Raw genomic sequence first — 20,856 nt, 5'->3', positions numbered from 1 at the left:
CTGACGTAATGTCTCCGTCCCCTCCTTCAGGGAACGAGGGTTACACAAGTAACCGAGACGTTATTTATACAGTTATGAAATGTAAAACATACAGGCACTAACATGTCTCCCGTAAGGTCTGAAACATTATTACTGAGTTACAGTGAATTTCTGGTAAATTTAACTTTATTAAGCTGTGATATAAAGTATAATCAAGAGAGTCAGCACTTTCACTTACAGTTAACAACTCTGCGTAAAATACAACAACTACTTCAAACTTTGAATTTTGGTCACACATGTAACCTGGGGGATTAAAAGGGTTAAAAAAATCTGCTGTGACTGTACAGATGTCACCTGTGTCAGAGATCAAAAAAAGATGTCAAAAAGTCACAGATGTGCTAATGACATTGAGACTGTGAGAAGTTTTCTCTCTCTCACTCTCTCTCTCTCTGACACCAAAAAAAAAACAATTTGCAAATTACGAGCTTAATTTGTGTTCAACTGTGGATTTTTTTTCAGCTGACTTGTCAATTGACTGCCATATGTTAAATCCGCACGACGTGATGTGCATGTTAACACATGACTCCTTAACGACATTTTACAAACCTAACAAAAGTGCAAAATTAAGTTTGTTGTTGCTATTCACACGCGTTCACGTGAATCACAGGTTTAGCCAAACGTAAAGGCTCACTGGCTCTTGCTGATATCTATATATTCCTGGCAGCACAAAGCTTTGGTCTCACACCGTTTGAAAGGCTTAGCGTTCATTAGGATGCAGGAGACGGGATGCACTGGCCCATATGTCACCAAACAGATCTCCATGTTTTATTTATCCTAGCTCTTTTCCTACACACACACACACACACACACACACACACACACACAGTTAACCCCTCCAGTCAGAGTGCAACACAAGTGACCAGCTCCTGACTGGTTTATGTAGAATATTTTGAGTGGCAGTGCTTGAATTAGCTTACCAAGTAGTAGTTTGCACCATAAAACACTAAATTTTGGTAATATTTTGGTATATATATATTTTTTCAGCTTCAATCCAATTCTGGATTGATAAAATCAAGTTATGTCATTTTTTATCATTTAATATCTTTGTTTAAAAACATATAACATTACGGAAGCAGAATGGGTTGCGAACTGCAATCTCATATTAACCTTAAGTCTGACCAGATGACTACTTTTTAAGGTAACCAACCATTTTCATCAAAAAAAAATAAAAAATCTATAGCCAACAAATACTAACAGAAACAACATACAACAACGAGACTCTAGGTGCTTGAAAAAGAAGATGTCTTGTGCATGCAAGAGTGCTTACAGGTGCATGACGGAGACAGCGGCAGTCTTAAATACTCCTGCACTGAGTGTGCTGTGTGTTTCTGAACATGTGTGTGAGTGAGTTAGGGAGGGGGGCAACAGAAGGGGGGATAAACAGATGGAGAAACTGCTCCCCAAAGGGACATGTCATTCATCAAAGTCACCAGCTAGGCCTGCAATTGTTTTCACCCACAGAGAAAGAGAGAGACAGAGCGTGTGTGTGAGTGTGTTTGTAGACAGGTTTGTGTAAGTGTCACTTTCTACAAGTGTGTATGTATGAGATGGAAGGCCGGGGACGTGTGTGTGTGTGTGTGTGTGAGTTTGAGAGAGTGTTCAAGTGTCCTTTCGCTGACATTTTGTATCAGTGCCGCCCATCAGTTATCTGTTATCAGCGGTGGGCCCAGACTCGAACCCCGAACAGGCAGTGAGTTGGGAAGTCTGTGAAAGTCAAATTACCCTGCATCCGGTCAACTACATAAAGATTATTAGATTTTTTTTTTTTTCTGAAACAAAAAGTGTTTTTGGTTGGCAGGGCGTTGCTAGGGTTTGGCTTATTGGCTCAAAACAAAAGAGCACAACTTTAAAAGGAATATTTCAGTTCAATACAAGTTAAGCAGTCAACAGCACTTGCCGCATTTTGTTGATAACCGAAAATGATTTTCAAATTGTCTCTATTAAAAGAAAACAAAAAAAAATGGTTACAGTAATGCATTTACAGTGGAAGTGAATGGGGCCAGTCTGTAAATGTCAAAATACTCACTGTTTCAATAAAAATAGCCACAAGACATAACAGTATACATGATTTTAGCCTGATAAAGTCACTCACTAACATGAGTGAATTTATATTAAATTTAGCAAATTCATTGCCATGACAATACCAACAATTACCCTAAAAAGGCCATAAAAGTGACGATAACAACTTTACAGCTCAAATAATACACAACTTTAAATAGAAGAATGAATGAGAGTGCTTTTGTTCAGTTATAACCTTCACATTTCTGCTTTCAAATCCTCCAAATCCGACCCCATTTACTTCCATTGTAAGTGCTTCACCGTAACCTTGTTTTTTGCTTTTTTATAAAGAGAACAATGGATGAACTGAACTAGGAATAAGTCGCTAAACTGATATTCTGATCTCTAGATATGGCTTGGGTCGATTCTTCAAAGGGTCCCTCCTTAAAAGTCTATGAGATTTGGATGTTTTTTATAGTCCACCAAGTGAAAATCGTTACGTTTTCAGAAGTAATAGCATACCTTTTGTCAATAAGCCTCACAGTTTCAGGTATCATGCCCAAAGCACAAACAACGCAAGTTATTCTAATGTCTTGTACGTATGAGGTGTATATCAGCTCTCGTTCGCTCTCTCCTCCGCTCAAGTGCCACAGGCTTATAATGTTTCTGTCAACAGCAATCCAGGAAACCAAACGCGAAAACAAACCCCACAACAACACCTTTCCCAGCACCCCCTACTGCATTCAGACGCTCCGTCTTGATTGCAAACACAGGGCTTTGAGAGGAGAGAAGAATGCTTCATTTCTCCAGAGACGCTTTTCTCTGGCTGTTTTTTCTCTTTCTGAGGGTGAGGATGAGCACTGATATCCTCCACTGAGCGCCGTATCAGCCGAGCGCCACTTTTTTTCTGCCTAATTATGGCGTTAGCAGTAAATAACAGCACAAATTGCTGCTAATAATTAAATGACAAGTCTGATCAGAATCTGCTGATGTGTTAGTAATGCTGCTAGAATGTGACAATAGTTACGATGAACTGATCTATGACCACACATTCAAAATAGAATCTTTATTGGGTTTAGATTAGAAAGAAGATACTAACAGATATATGTGACCCTGCCATTTTATTACAACATGAATTCATTATAAATGCACACTTGTATAATTACTGACTATAATAAGGACAACTGTAATTAGAATTCATACTAGATTAATATTACAACCAATACTAATTACATTCATTTTTACTTCATTAAAAAGTCACAAATCCAGTAATTTGCTGTGAAAGATCACAAATTTAGTCGTCTTTGATAATTGTGGCCCATTTACAAGTTAATATTTTCAGGCGTTGTATTACCATGAATACTGTATCTCAGTGGAAGGGCGATACATCTATGTAAAAAAAATTATGTAAAAGTGTAGATGATTTACATTTCACGCTGTCTATTCTTACTGGAATACATGCAAGTAACTGAAAAAGTGCAAGTGTTGATCGCTATAAACATTCAGATTAAGTTCAGCTCCTCAAGTTTCACAATATGTTGATACTGCTGTCACGGAGAATAGACGGAGGCATCCTGACATACATGTGGATGTCAGTTCTTTTAGAGCTGCATGGATTCATGCATGGAATTACAGCAGAAAGAACCGAGGGGTTTGGAACATAACCGGATAGAGTCCAAAATAAACACTTTAGTTCATTTAACATGTTTAAAAGGGTAAATGATACCAGTAACTACCATCTGGAAGAAATACATAAGTTACACTATCGGTCAAAACTTAGTTTTTGCTGTTGTTGTTGTTTTGTTTTTAAAAGTAGCCTATTATATTCAACAAGGCTGCATTTATTTGATCAGTGTAATTTATTCCTGTGATGAAATATAGAATTTTCAGCAAATGATCCTTCAGATCAATTTAATATGTTGATTTGCAGCTCAAGAAACATTGTTATTATTTTCTTACTGTTTTTGTGGAAACTGTGATAGACTACTATTAAAAATATATTAAAAAAAAAAAAGTTTTATTCAGCAAGCAGAGTCATTTATAATGTAACAAAAGATTTCTTAAACAAATATAAGAATTGATTTCTGAAGGATCATGTGACACTGAATGATGCTGAAAATTCAGCTTTGATTACAGGAACAAATTACATTTTAATATATATTCAAATTGAAAACAAGAATTTTAAATTGTAATAATATTTCACAACATTACTTCTGTTATTGGATATTTGAATCAAATAGATGCAGCCTTGGAGAGCATAAGAGACTACCTTCAAAAAAAAAAAAAAAGTTGAATGATTCGAAACTTATGAGCAACAGTGTATAGTCTACATGAAATATGATTGTTAAAAATGTCACAGTAAATCCACCTTTGCTAAATTCCAACTTAAATTAAAAACACCTAAAAAATCATTCAAAAAATAAATGACCTGTATAAAAAAAAAATATATATAGTTTTATGATTTTTCATGTTAGGTAAGAATGGTTTTACAAATGATTCACACAGAAATTCATGCTCACGTTTCATGAATGAGGCCCATAATGTCAGTTTCCCTATTAACTCACGTTGCTCTCAAATCGCATCACATCCTACAAAGTCAGACATTTGTTGGCGTTGGGGACGGCGAGATGAGCAGAGGGATTGAGAGAAATGTGGACGCACATTTTAAAGAGCTCCTTCCCCCCTGGAGCGGCTGGCAGAAATAACAACAGAGTCATCTAAAATCAATCAACGGGGCCGGCTAACGGACTGCTCCGGCTACTCCGCGCTGCGCAGATCGATACACGCGCTGGCCATTGTGAGAGCTAAATTGCCACTACCATCAGCAATTTAGAGAACTGAAGCTAAAAGGCAAGAAGAGGAGATGACGTTAACGTATCCGAGCACGACACATGCGGTTTACTTGTAAATATAAATACACAAACAAACACGCAGGTGATGTCCAGTGGTTTGGGATTTGGTCTAAAAGCGATAAAACAATTCCTCTGAAACAGATTGCATTCCAAAGGAAGGAAAGATGAAAGAGGGATGACGACAGAGAAAGAGAGAAAGCAAATGCATGCACAGGAAAAAAGCAAAGAGGCTACAGAAATCCAATAGTTTAACCTCTGTTTGAGACGCAGTGGTGGCCAGTGAAGGACAGAGGGGGGAAATCAATACGAGCTGATTTGCAGAAGGTGGAAGAGTGGGAGGAGGAGAGAAAAGGAGAGCGAGAGAGATGGGGAAAAAAAGACCCCCAAAAAATCCAGATTTCAGAGAAGAAAGAAAAATCAAGCATAAATGAGACAAAATGTTCATATGTGTGGTTTTACACATTGGCGTCCGTCTGAGAGCATGTCGTTCATTGACAGGTGAGGCTGGTTTTTTTAGGTCTTGCAGGTGGGTGAGCGAGAGGGGGGTGTCTTACCTGTCGGGGAGAGCAGGCTGGGAGAGAGCAGCCCGTGAACGCCGTGTGGAAGCAGACGAGAGCTGTCCTGCATCGCCACGCCGAGAGAACGCTTGGGAGGACGACCGGGCCGAGAACTGCACAGAAAAAAAAACACAACAGGGGTTTAATATGCCATCAAATACATTTGCATCTACATTTTTGCTTGATCATGTACAGTAGGTCACTTGGTCACATGATTGAGAGGTGTGTTTTGATTGGTGAACACCAAATATAGGTCAATGACATGACCCTCATTCATTTAAAAAATAAATAAATAACAATTTAGAAAGACAATTCTTGAATATACATGATGCCATGATATGATACATCATCCACAATACAGAGCTTTTTTTTTTTTAATTCCTGAATCATTTAATTTTTGATAAAGAAAAAAAGCCTCATTTAAAAAGAAAATTCTTGACAAGAAAATGTTAAATAGTTATAATTTAGTTATTAATAGGTATAATTGTCTACTATTATTCCTTAGGGGGGAAAAAATTTAAATAATTTTAATTTTTTCTTAATAGCAATAATATTATTTTGTAATAGTATTATTTTTATTACATTTTTAAGTTTTTTTTGTTTGTTTGTTTGTTTTTTGTAAGATTGTGGTACAACCAATATCATAATTTGACATTTTTTCATGAGAAGGTAAGGTTAGATCTGGTTGTGGTGTGACTCCCTAAAAACTTAACATTTATTAATAGAAATTCATGCTATTTGCATAACCAAACTAAACAAAACAAAACTTTTGCCCTGAAAACATTTTTTTATTTTTTTTTTTCAAATTTGAAAATAACGATTAAGATATGTACACTTATGTTTTCAAAGTGTAAGAAAAATGTTATTACTTTTCAATTGATTATTTTCTAGTCATCTCATCTTCATTTTTAGAGTCATTAAATTGAATATTTTCTTGAAAATTATTATTTTTTTTTAACCTGTATGAAACCAACAAGAATACAAAGAGTACATTTCTAAGAAATTGGCACATATCTTTTTTCCCCTTTTCTTTATCACCAACGTTACAATAAATGCTGCAAATGTGATTTTATGGGAAGGTCTGTCACTCTTCTGACAGACCAATGAAAAGGAAGATTGTTTCAGAGCATAAGCAAGTTTCTATTTTACACACACACACACACACACACACACACACACACACACCAAACAAACATACATACATAAGGTTACACATCATCCCCTATCATGATAGATACATGAACAAGCACGGCTTTAGAATCCTGTTCCACTAACGTACAACAAATTATTCAACACAAAACACAAACACACACACTTATCTCCTGCACTTCATTGTGAGACGGGCTATCAAAGAGACAGGTACATGACAGTTCGAACCCTGTGCAAGGGTGCTGGCAGAGCAAAATAAGCCAGAAAAGCAAAATGCTAATTCTACTGCTGCATATCATTGGATCTTGTCCAAGTACATCAAGCAGCAAGTGTTTTTCACCGTTCTATTAATACTGCAGTGCTAACAAACACAAACCAGAGAAGAATCACCACTAAACCGATCGTAGTAAAGCAAAGAGGAAGAACGCCACAGTGGGCAAGTTGTTCTTAATAGTATTACACTGCAGTTTCAGAGAGTAGTAGTATTACATAGAAGTTTCACAAGTCATTCATGACAGCATACAATGCATGCACATCTAGCCGAAGTAGACAACTGAAGTCAACACAAAACAACATTTGCAACCAGTTTACATCCATAATGTGATGTATTTTCAAGCCCAACCTGAATGCAAGTTTGCTACTGATTGTGGAAAACAAATGAAATATCACCAGCTCCAACTTACATTAATGTACTACTTACATTATTGTTAACATAAACATAAAAACTTTGATGCCATTTGTTCATAAGATTAAAAAATAAGTTTGGTTCATTGCAAATTTGTGGAAATGTTTTATTATTTTATTTTATCACATCACATCAACAACACTATCCAGCAGTATAACATATTTGAGGTTTTCAGAGTTGGGGAAAATTTCAGAAAAAAATCAAATGTTACTTTGGGGGAGTTGCTTGGGGGAGTGCTATAGAAGGCTGTTTCTGTCACATAATAAAAAAATAAAAATCACAATTCAGACTTGCGATGTATAAACACAGAATTCTTTTGTTTTCACGCAATTTCGAGTTTACATCTCACAAATCTTGCAAGTTTATATCTTGCAATTCTGACTTTTTTTTATCTGAATTTTGAGTTTACATCTCACAATTGTTTTTTTTTTTCCACCATGAAATTAAAAAAAAAAAGGTTAAAAAAAAAACGTTTTTTCTCAGAAAATCTTTATACAATATTTGTATCTCACAATTCTGAATTTTTTTCTTGCAAAAAAATTGCAAGAAAAAGTCATTTTATATCATACAATTCTAATATTTCTCAAATTTCTTATCTGAATCTTTTTGAGTTTTTTCTGAAAATTGCGAGAAAAAAAGTATGAATTGTGAGATAAAAAGTCACAATTAACCATACATTTTTTTATTCTGTTATGAAAGCATACTATACCGATAAATATGAATTAATAATAATTATTTATTTAAATTTAATAGTAAAAGTAATTTTCCACATAATAGTTTAATAATCTTTAATGCAATGACAACATAAATGCCAATGGTTAAATTCACATTTTTTTTATCATTATAGCCAACTATTATTTACTTTACTTTTGTTTAATTCTTTAAAACTATATGTATATATACTGTGTATATATATATATAATGTATGTATGTATTAAATTTCAGCCCCTGGCCTAAACTGTACTTCCATCATTCTCAGATCTTCATTCTCTAAGACCTCAGTAGTACACTTATGTGTATTTTTAAGTAATTAAATTTCAGACTATACTGCAGTCAAACAATCCCAATGAACAGAAAATCTACTAGAAGCCAAATTGATCAATGGTAAACTTCAAACGACCCCTTCAGCTTCCAGTTTTGTCCATAAGGCACCGTACTGACCTTCCTCCCTTTCCTGTCTCAAGATATCCCAGTTTGACTTGTTGATCTGTTGACAAGCTTGTCATGGTCCGTGGCAAATGGGAATCACTTTGGAACGTCACATTACTAATCCAATTAAAAACTATGAACAGTGGAGCGTGGTGGAAAAGAGAGGCAATCAAACATGAATCACTTTAGCCGTTGTAGTGCCTGTAAGTGGAGAGCAGTCGATGGAGTTTACTGTACTGTAAAAAAAACGTCAGCAGTTATCCAGACCACAATTCCTCTCTAATGCGGATAAAATGAATGAAGTCTTTGATTCAGGGAGAGTTCGACAAACTACTTTTTAGCCTTGTTTTGTTTGACTTTTTACTCTAAGGGGCCGTTTACACTACAACGTTTTCAGCCAAAAACGGGAAACTTTTTATGCATTTTGCCTGTTCGTTTACATGACAACGGCATTTTGGGGACTGAAAACACATATTTTTGAAAACGGGTTTCAAAATGCAAGTTTTTGAAAACGCCACCGTTATCGTTTCCGTGGAAACATCCAAAACGGGAATCTTTGAAAACGGTGGCGTCATGCGCGTGCGTAGTACGTGTTAGGTATGCAGACATGCGCAGTACGTGTCGATTTTAAAGGCAAGCGCGAACAAACATACACAACAATGGTGGAGTACATGGTACTGTTGTTGCTGCTCAAGAGTTTGCTAACGCTTCTTCAGCAAAGTGTGGATTTACTTCACCAATATTACAACCAACAGCGGAGACGCAACATATACAACCTATAATCGTCACTTCCCTACAGGTACTGTTTACTAACAAGGTGGCAGCGCCAACTACTGGCCTGGCATACGTAAGGCATGCGTTTTTGGCCGTTTTCGCGGATATGTGTAAACGCGAATCGTTTTGAAAACGTCGTGTATACGTGAAACTTTTTAAAAACGCAAGTGAAAAACTTTTCCTTTTTTGACTACACCGTTGACGTGTAAACGTAGCCTAAGAAAATTTTCATTGAAAAACTCACTTTATATGACTTTTTACTGATTTTATTGACAGATAATGTAGAGGGGGATCGAGACTGGCGTCTCCCACATTAGTGCTAACCACTAGGCCACAGGTGAGAAAGAAACTTCTTATAACTTATTGTTATTAAAAACAATCCACAAAGACCTTTGTGTGCAAAGGTCTGAGTTTGTTTCAGAGTTCGTTTTTACATCATTCTGACAAAAGCCACGTTGGAAAACAATCAATTATCTCAGTGTTCCGATAACACAACTCCATTTCCTTTGAGGAAAGCAAATTAGAAAACAGCATGGTGGGGCAGCAAATGATTCTGTGGGGTCATTGTGGTGCAGAAAGAAAAATCAGCTAAATGTCAAATGATCCCGCCTTTGAAGACGGTCAGCTACTAACTTGAAATCGCACATTGGTGACTGTTGAAAAAAACTTAAGCAGACGTTTCCGGTCGTGCTTAAAGCGAGGTGGAAAACTGTTTCCTGTAAAGCTCTACATCGACATACTGTATGTGTGTTGAAGAACAAGAAGAGTTCCTTGTTTCCTCATTTGGAGCATCTGACTCACTTGCTCCTTTCGAGCATTCCTAATCGAGGCGTACCCGAAGTACAAGATAGAAAAAAAGCCAACATGTTGGAGTCGTTCGAAGTCTGCAGTCAGGCGATTGTGCGTGAACAGGCACTTGACTCCCGCGGGACTCTTAAAGCTATTTTCTTATTTAGCTCCACTTTGACTGGGTATTGTTAGAGGCCGAGCAGTTCTTTCCTCGCTCGTGACAGGTGCTTCCCTTATATAAAACCCATCCTTTCATTTTCAAGAGCGCTTTCGGAAAGGTACAGCCGTCATGTACTCAACACAATGTTCCAGAAAGAGTACTGGAATTCTAATTGTGTCGAAATATGGGACTTAGTATGACTACTACGAACAAAGATATAGTACTGAAATAATGACACTTAGTATTGAACTATTTAGATCAGTAATATATTTTTGGATTAAATTGGCCAAAGTTTATTTACAGATAAAAAAAGCATTAGAGCAAAACCCGATCGCACATTTTGGACCACTTGAGTACTTATGCTGATTTTGTGCTGCACTTAGCCATGTTTTGACATTAAAAAAGGGAAACATCCAATGATTTCAAAATGTAATGTTGCATGGTTTTATAGTAGTTCATATTTGCATCATATGGCTTTTATGAGACTTTTTATTGTTAGCAACATTTTGTTATACATGTAAGTGCGCTTTATGTGTAAATGGAAGGCCATTAAACAAAACTCAAATACTTGCCGTGCAAAGAAAAAGTTGAGAATTAGCTGTAATATAAGTTAGCTGGGTATGCACTCTAGTATTGCACAATCATCCTTTTTGATAACGACAACTGTGATTAACAGACACCAATATGAATCAAATTTTTTATTTTTAAAATAATTTTTAAAAGGTATTTTGGTGATGATGCATGAATGGTAGCAGTACGAGTATGGCGTGAAACGCAAACGTTTCCCGAAAAAGATAATTGGGCAGTTTTACGACAATTTAACTGGTTTTATGTATAAAAATGTTCAAAAGTTTTATACATTTTATAGACTAGTTGTTGCAGCCATAATTCCAATTATTATTTAAAATTAAATAAAAATAATAATAATAAAAATAAAAAAATTCCAAACTGCTGCTAAGCATCCAATAATGTGGAGGAGACAATATCCAAGTTCTCAGGTTCTTACTGTAAAAATAGTGTTTATAAGAAAGGCAGAAACAGTATGAAGACTCCTAATCAGAGTGTCTTGACTTTGTCTCCATTAACTGGTTGTAATGCAGGTCTATTGAAGGCTGATTGTCGGTATATTGAACCGGCACCCTGTGAACCTCTCAGTTCTTCAGTCAATCTGACTGTAATGGAGCCTCTTACACCCTGAGAATTCCCTGATATGGGAATATTTTTCATCTCCCTTTCCCACTCGCAGGCATGATGCCCATGTGCGTTCCCTACAGCCACGACAGACAGTGAAGAGCAGTGAGTATACAATCACACACACACACACACTCACACTCTCCTCTCTTTCCCGTATCCCATCGGGCTGGAGGAACAGATGGCAGTGAAAAGTCATTCACACGTTACTTGACGTTCCACACGCCGGAGAAGAAAACCCTGTCAGTGCGCTCGTCGCAACCAATCACTCTGCTCAAATCCCCGGCGACAGCATAGCGCTCTGCTGGGGACCGGCGAAAACTGGGTTACTAAGCACTTTTTATTCTCTCCCGGCTTCGTAAATGTGCCCTTGTCATCTTTTAAACGGCCTTATTCAATATTCATGAACAGGCGACACCTGCTTGTCTCGCTGAGACAATGTGGCTGAAAAGATGGGGGCGGGGCCACATGGAAGTTCCGAGGTAGGTGAATCAAACAACACCCCTTTCTGCAGAGTGGGCGTGGCTTAAGAGTTTGTTCGCGGGATCAAACTTTGTTTTAATCTTTTCGTTTAGAGAGAACTGTTTGTAATAATGTTTAGCCCAAGAAGAAGCAAAGGCCAAGAGTTGGACCGTGGCCGGAGGGGGGTGCGGGAGGACAGGGAGGGAAAACAAAATCAGATTTCCAAAATTATAATGGAAAACGGTTTTAACATCAACAAAGACGGCAGCTGAGGCAAGAGAAAAATGTACTCAAATCAAAAATGAGTCGGGGTGCCTTTGAAGATATTTAATTAAAATCTAATCCTGCATTCTTAAAGGCTCACATAAATTAAGCTGTCAGTCAGGAGATTTATGCATTCACATTTGCATATCGCATACAATTCATCAATTACTCATGTTTGAAAGGCTTGAGTATCCCAGGGAGAGGAGCTACCAGTGTGCCAGTTCAGAGAGACAGACAGCGAGAGAGAGACAGCGTGAGGGAGAGAGACAGACAGAGAGGATGATGGGGCTCCTGGTACCCGCTGATGCCCAAGAGGAGTCAGTCTCCATATGTCCATGCATTCAACCAATACTACTGAAATCCTTTCTCTTGCAAACGTACACACACACACACACACACACACACACACACACTGTGCGTGAAGCTGTCTGGTCTCCGACTGCCACATGTAAAGCTCTATTCTCACAGTCAGACAACTGCAGCTGATTTCATTCTGCACTTTGCTTTCAGTGTAGTACAACTAAATTAATTAGCGTACAGTAAAGCGGACCACAAGTGCATGTGGCAGACACAAGCAAAATCATTCACACTTTACTGAATAGTTAATACATAAACATTCATATACTGTATCTTCAATATGTTATTTCATAACAAAATCTTTCATGCATTTATTTGATCAAAAATACAATGAATACAGTAATATTGTGAAATATTATTACAATTTAAAATAACTGTTTTCTATGTGACTATGGGCCCTATTTTAACGATCTAAGCGCATGGTCTAAAGAGCACGACGCAGGTGCATTTAGGGCGTGTCCAAATCCACTTTTGCTAGTTTAACGACAGGAAAAACGGTCGGCGCGCCCGGGCGCATGGTCTAAAAGAGTTGTCCCTATTCTCTTAATGAGTAATGGGTGTGTTTTGGGCATAACGTGCAATAAACCAATCAGAGTCTCATCTCCCATCCCCTTTAAGTGCCAGTTGCGCTCGTGCCATGGCGGATTTGCTATTTACACGGCGGAATTTGCAAGCGCAAAGACAGAATGCGTCTCCAGAGATGAAACGGAGCTGCTCATGCGCGAGCAAATAGGTAGCCTAATTCTGATACATGCAATGACTATCCATTATGACATTTTCATATTTATGTAGCCTACACAATAATAATATTTTACATTGCAATCCTTTAATTTTTCATATTTGCCATGTTTGTGTGCTGCTGTGCGTCCCTGTGTGTGTAATAAGCAGAGTGTATGCGCGCTGTGGACCCGCCTATACTAGCGTGCACGCAGGACGTGAAAATGACAACTGCATCAGGCCGAAACTAGCAAAAAACACTTGCGTCGCGCCTGGCACCGCATTGCACTGGGTGTATGACAGGGCCCTATATTTTAAAATGTTATTTATTCCTGTGATGCAAAGCTGAATTTTCAGCATCATTACTCCAGTCTTCAGTTTCACTTGATCCATCAGAAAATCATTCTAATATGGTCATTTGCTGCTCAAGAAACATTTTTTTAATATATTTTTGTGGAAACCATGATACTTTTTTCAGGATTCTGTGATGAATAAAAAGTGCAAAAGAACAGCATTTATTTGAATTAGAAATATTTTGTAACAATATAAATGTCTTTACTGTCACTTTTTTATTAATTCAATTAATTTTTGTTGAATTGAAGTATTCATTTCTTTTTTTTTTAAAGATGTAAGTTTGTTTATATATATATATGGCCAAGAAATAACAAAATAAAATGAAAGATTTTACATATGCATTTTACATATGCATGGTTTAGAGTTTTTTAATATTCCAAAAAAATACTATGATTATGTCTATAACTTCAGTCTGCAAAATTTGTTAATAGAAATGTAAGAAGTGAAGTAGGAAACTAAAATTTACATTATTTTCTGTGATATCACACCACAGATGTTGTCAATAAAGCTTGTATTGTCTTTCTATCGAACTGCGTTTCAGTACAGGCAAGGTCACACCTGACATTTTCAGGTATGTATGTTCAGTCATCACTCTTTCTTATAAAGCCATCCAATATTTCTCAGATTAAAGGCCAATGCTTTTAATTTGGGAAAGGCTTTGGCCGTGGTAGGGCTTTTTTCTCCCCACAGGCTCGTCTCACACTGTGTTCCATTATCTTGATTGCGATTGTCAGACGAAGACTATTGTTAACCATAACTAGCGGTTTCGCTGTCGGGTTGAGGCAAGCCAAGTGCAGGGCGGTGCAACCATGGAGACGCCAAGAAATTAGGACAACCGTCTCCAACCACCTACCGGTTGGCTAGTTAAATTTCAGTGGATGGAGTGTTTAATAATCCATGGCCAAGAAAAAAACAAACATGGGGGAAAAACTGGCATTAACAGTGGTATCTTATAGGAGCTTTGCTTAATAGGCACCTAAGGATATTCCAGAAAGACGGTTCTCATCGCACACATTTGCATTCAAAAGTTGTATTTATTTTTTTTGTACATTTTTAGTTATTTATTTATGCAACAGGACATTTTCTATATAATGTATTTTTATAACAGAAGTATAAATATGATACATCTCACCTTACAATAAATGTGGAAGTAAAATGGCTAAACTTACACAGCCATATATCTTTGCAAGCACAGACTGTTTTTAGTTCAATCAATCTTTTTTATTTATATATATATGTATATATATAGCATCAAACAAACAATATAATTCTTGTTCACAGTAATAAAACCTGATTAAATAATAATAATACATTTTATTTATAATACGCTTTTCTAGTACCCAAAGCACTAATTAAAGATTAAAGATTAACTATTAAAAGATACCATTTAAAAAAAATGATTGGACAACAGGCCAGTAGGTGGCAATATGCATGAAGTAGGGCTGGGCAAAAAAATCGAATGTGATTTTCATGCGAATCTCGTCAGTAAAGCCGCGGTTCTGGTGATTAGTAGTAAATCTCCAGCACATGCTTTCAGATGGAGCGGCATTTACTAAATTATTCATTGCCGATTTTGTGTAGCTTGTCAGTGAACTACGGCTCTGTGTAGTAAATGCCGCTCCATCTGAAAGCACGTGCTGGAGAGCTGAAAAGATGGGGGCGGGGCCACATGGAAGTTCCGAGGTAGGTGAATCAAACAACACCCCTTTCTGCAGAGTGGGCGTGGCTTAAGAGTTTGTTCGCGGGATCAAACTTTGTTTTAATCTTTTCGTTTAGAGAGAACTGTTTGTAATAATGTTTAGCCCAAGAAGAAGCAAAGGCCAAGAGTTGGACCGTGGCCGGAGGGGGGTGCGGGAGGACAGGGAGGGAAAACAAAATCAGATTTCCAAAATTATAATGGAAAACGGTTTTAACATCAACAAAGACGGCAGCTGAGGCAAGAGAAAAATGTACTCAAATCAAAAATGAGTCGGGGTGCCTTTGAAGATATTTAATTAAAATCTAATCCTGCATTCTTAAAGGCTCACATAAATTAAGCTGTCAGTCAGGAGATTTATGCATTCACATTTGCATATCGCATACAATTCATCAATTACTCATGTTTGAAAGGCTTGAGTATCCCAGGGAGAGGAGCTACCAGTGTGCCAGTTCAGAGAGACAGACAGCGAGAGAGAGACAGCGTGAGGGAGAGAGACAGACAGAGAGGATGATGGGGCTCCTGGTACCCGCTGATGCCCAAGAGGAGTCAGTCTCCATATGTCCATGCATTCAACCAATACTACTGAAATCCTTTCTCTTGCAAACGTACACACACACACACACACACACACACACACACACTGTGCGTGAAGCTGTCTGGTCTCCGACTGCCACATGTAAAGCTCTATTCTCACAGTCAGACAACTGCAGCTGATTTCATTCTGCACTTTGCTTTCAGTGTAGTACAACTAAATTAATTAGCGTACAGTAAAGCGGACCACAAGTGCATGTGGCAGACACAAGCAAAATCATTCACACTTTACTGAATAGTTAATACATAAACATTCATATACTGTATCTTCAATATGTTATTTCATAACAAAATCTTTCATGCATTTATTTGATCAAAAATACAATGAATACAGTAATATTGTGAAATATTATTACAATTTAAAATAACTGTTTTCTATGTGACTATGGGCCCTATTTTAACGATCTAAGCGCATGGTCTAAAGAGCACGACGCAGGTGCATTTAGGGCGTGTCCAAATCCACTTTTGCTAGTTTAACGACAGGAAAAACGGTCGGCGCGCCCGGGCGCATGGTCTAAAAGAGTTGTCCCTATTCTCTTAATGAGTAATGGGTGTGTTTTGGGCATAACGTGCAATAAACCAATCAGAGTCTCATCTCCCATCCCCTTTAAGTGCCAGTTGCGCTCGTGCCATGGCGGATTTGCTATTTACACGGCGGAATTTGCAAGCGCAAAGACAGAATGCGTCTCCAGAGATGAAACGGAGCTGCTCATGCGCGAGCAAATAGGTAGCCTAATTCTGATACATGCAATGACTATCCATTATGACATTTTCATATTTATGTAGCCTACACAATAATAATATTTTACATTGCAATCCTTTAATTTTTCATATTTGCCATGTTTGTGTGCTGCTGTGCGTCCCTGTGTGTGTAATAAGCAGAGTGTATGCGCGCTGTGGACCCGCCTATACTAGCGTGCACGCAGGACGTGAAAATGACAACTGCATCAGGCCGAAACTAGCAAAAAACACTTGCGTCGCGCCTGGCACCGCATTGCACTGGGTGTATGACAGGGCCCTATATTTTAAAATGTTATTTATTCCTGTGATGCAAAGCTGAATTTTCAGCATCATTACTCCAGTCTTCAGTTTCACTTGATCCATCAGAAAATCATTCTAATATGGTCATTTGCTGCTCAAGAAACATTTTTTTAATATATTTTTGTGGAAACCATGATACTTTTTTCAGGATTCTGTGATGAATAAAAAGTGCAAAAGAACAGCATTTATTTGAATTAGAAATATTTTGTAACAATATAAATGTCTTTACTGTCACTTTTTTATTAATTCAATTAATTTTTGTTGAATTGAAGTATTCATTTCTTTTTTTTTTAAAGATGTAAGTTTGTTTATATATATATATGGCCAAGAAATAACAAAATAAAATGAAAGATTTTACATATGCATTTTACATATGCATGGTTTAGAGTTTTTTAATATTCCAAAAAAATACTATGATTATGTCTATAACTTCAGTCTGCAAAATTTGTTAATAGAAATGTAAGAAGTGAAGTAGGAAACTAAAATTTACATTATTTTCTGTGATATCACACCACAGATGTTGTCAATAAAGCTTGTATTGTCTTTCTATCGAACTGCGTTTCAGTACAGGCAAGGTCACACCTGACATTTTCAGGTATGTATGTTCAGTCATCACTCTTTCTTATAAAGCCATCCAATATTTCTCAGATTAAAGGCCAATGCTTTTAATTTGGGAAAGGCTTTGGCCGTGGTAGGGCTTTTTTCTCCCCACAGGCTCGTCTCACACTGTGTTCCATTATCTTGATTGCGATTGTCAGACGAAGACTATTGTTAACCATAACTAGCGGTTTCGCTGTCGGGTTGAGGCAAGCCAAGTGCAGGGCGGTGCAACCATGGAGACGCCAAGAAATTAGGACAACCGTCTCCAACCACCTACCGGTTGGCTAGTTAAATTTCAGTGGATGGAGTGTTTAATAATCCATGGCCAAGAAAAAAACAAACATGGGGGAAAAACTGGCATTAACAGTGGTATCTTATAGGAGCTTTGCTTAATAGGCACCTAAGGATATTCCAGAAAGACGGTTCTCATCGCACACATTTGCATTCAAAAGTTGTATTTATTTTTTTTGTACATTTTTAGTTATTTATTTATGCAACAGGACATTTTCTATATAATGTATTTTTATAACAGAAGTATAAATATGATACATCTCACCTTACAATAAATGTGGAAGTAAAATGGCTAAACTTACACAGCCATATATCTTTGCAAGCACAGACTGTTTTTAGTTCAATCAATCTTTTTTATTTATATATATATGTATATATATAGCATCAAACAAACAATATAATTCTTGTTCACAGTAATAAAACCTGATTAAATAATAATAATACATTTTATTTATAATACGCTTTTCTAGTACCCAAAGCACTAATTAAAGATTAAAGATTAACTATTAAAAGATACCATTTAAAAAAAATGATTGGACAACAGGCCAGTAGGTGGCAATATGCATGAAGTAGGGCTGGGCAAAAAAATCGAATGTGATTTTCATGCGAATCTCGTCAGTAAAGCCGCGGTTCTGGTGATTAGTAGTAAATCTCCAGCACATGCTTTCAGATGGAGCGGCATTTACTAAATTATTCATTGCCGATTTTGTGTAGCTTGTCAGTGAACTACGGCTCTGTGTAGTAAATGCCGCTCCATCTGAAAGCATGTGCTGGAGATTTACTACTAATCACCAGAAGCGGCTTTACTGACGAGATTCGCATGAAAATCACATTCGATTTTTTTGCAGAACCCTAGCATGAGATCGCCATTAAACAAAAGAAGAATAAAGAAATATGGCATGCTTCTTCTAAGCGTTTGTTTTCATGGTGATTCTTTTCATGGTAAACTTACTCCTAGTGTCGTTTTTAAAAAACGATAACCGAGAGTAAGAAGGGTTTGGGTAAATCAATCGAGAGTTTGGGGTTTACAGTGGGTACGGAAAGTATTCAGACCCCCTTCAATTTTTCACCTTCTACTAAATACTGAGCAAAGGGTCTGAATACTTAGGACCATGTGATATTTCAGTTTTTCTTTTTTAATAAATCTGCAAAAATGTCAACGATTCTGTGTTTTCCTGTCAATATGGGGTGCTGTGTGTACATTAATGAGGAAAAAAAATTAACTTAAATGATTTTAGCAAATGGCTGCAATATAACAAAGAGTGAAAAATTGAAGGGGGTCTGAATACTTTCCGTACCCACTGTATGTCTTGGTAAATTAACCTTGCTTGCTGCTATGTTTGCAAGCCTACAGTATCCACCTCAAGTATATTAAGGAAATTTAGGAAAATTAGAGGCCCGTCTCTTTACCTAAATTGGATTATTAAATTCTGAATTGTGTTTGTTGAGGGGGTCGCCATAACAGATGACCTCATATCAGCTAATGACAGTAAACAAAGGTGCGTTTTTCTAAAATGCCGACTCCTGGGACGCCACCAGAGAAAGGTCAAACGCTCAGAACGACAGAGTCCCGCCTATGTGGCATGGCCTCTTTCGACGCATACACACAAATACACATGCTGTCCGGCCCGCACAATGTCGCTTTTGTTCTGCATTATTAACTGAGAGAATTCCTCCTCTTCAAGCTTTTATTAAAAAACTCGGTACGGCTGTGCGCAAGGAACCGTTTCGGAAAGGGCCCAGAATAAACAGCACATCTCCGGAAGAAAAATCTCCACTCGTGGATTTCTTTCAATTCTGCCTCCGTCTGACACTCTGTAGCTTTTAGCTTAAGTAACCGCCGATCATAATTTTTCCCTCCTTCTCTCAGCAGTGCCACTACAGAGCTACTGATGGTATTGAATAAATGTCAGATGTTTTCCACCCTGCTGTCTGCTCCGAGAGCGAGAGGGAGAGGAGCGAGAGAGAGGTGTTGCCTTATTCATGGTGGGCGGGCGAGTGGGGGGAGGGAGAGTTTGTTTGTGAGCCATTATCTTCAGCCATCAATCACATCTGAGGAGCGCATGACACGAGCGCATCATTTGATTGCACATGGGAGCCTGTGTGTGTATGAATATCCATAACAATATGAACGTCCAGTGAGATGATCTTTATTTCTAAATGACACACAAGGCCTTGACACATGCTGCTAAACAGCAGATCAGCAGGCCTGCGTGGAAAAGCTCTGCGGATTTACACAGAATTAGTATGTACGGCATTCACAAAGTTCTACACGTCCACGGCCCCTTGGTCTGTTTAAGACATTTTACCATATTGAAATCCATTCCACAATTAATGCAGAAAATGCAATCAAAGTGCACAGCTTATACGTGAACCTTCTGAGCACAAAACAGGCCCACCCTTTCAAGATTATATTCATAAATTTGAATGTGTTAAAGTGAACCAGAAAGGAATTTGTGACATATCAGCACTATATCAGTTATCATCCTAAACTGGATATTTTTAATGCATTGTAACTGGTTGACATCTATCCAGCATCCCAGAGATCCCTACTGTATTATTATGAGGGTTTTTTTGTCAAACAGTATACTATATATTTAGAGTAAAAGTATAAAAGAATATTAATTCCATGTTTTCTTTTATCTCTCCTACAGTGCATACTATTCAAGCATACTGTACATACAAATAATTTTAGTGTAATTTCCTTTTTTTTTTTTTTTACAAAGTCCTATATACAGATATAATATTGGCCATTTATCCGTTATTGGCCATGAAAAATGACAATATAGTAATAAATTAATGAGGTTGTGTGTGGTGGAATCAACAACCATGCAACATTTGACACAATTTATGTAACTTAAAAACACAGTGAAAATGTACACTGCAAGAAATGATTTTCAAAATTATAAATAAAGACTAGTGGAGTATGTTTTACAAGAAAATACTATTACAGTCTTTCTAAAATTTCATGCTTAATTGTTTGTAATTATTTGTGTAATTATTTCTTTGTAATTATTAATTTACTTTGAGTGAAAAGTGTTTCAAAGCAACACTTTTATACACTTTTTAATTTTTACAACCAAAAATACTGTGATAGACAGACAGACAGACAGACAGACAGACATAGATAGATAGAT

At 37.2% G+C, this 20,856-nt stretch overlaps 1 protein-coding gene across 1 annotated transcript in view; it reads right to left on the bottom strand.

Annotated features, from left to right (window-relative positions):
* The window catches only part of dacha (dachshund a), a 160,483-nt gene that overhangs the window by 84,753 nt on the left and 54,874 nt on the right, over window positions 1-20,856 (bottom strand). Inside the window, exon 2 of the mRNA XM_016450796.1 lies at window positions 5,444-5,559. Within this exon, the coding sequence (XP_016306282.1) occupies window positions 5,444-5,559 (116 nt within the window). The remainder of the gene's footprint in view (window positions 1-5,443; window positions 5,560-20,856) is intronic.

Source organism: Sinocyclocheilus anshuiensis, unplaced genomic scaffold (genome assembly GCF_001515605.1).
Source record: "Sinocyclocheilus anshuiensis isolate Anshui unplaced genomic scaffold, SAMN03320099.WGS_v1.1 scaffold25, whole genome shotgun sequence".
Lineage (NCBI taxonomy): Eukaryota > Metazoa > Chordata > Actinopteri > Cypriniformes > Cyprinidae > Sinocyclocheilus > Sinocyclocheilus anshuiensis.
This window is presented reverse-complemented; position numbering and strand designations above follow the sequence as displayed.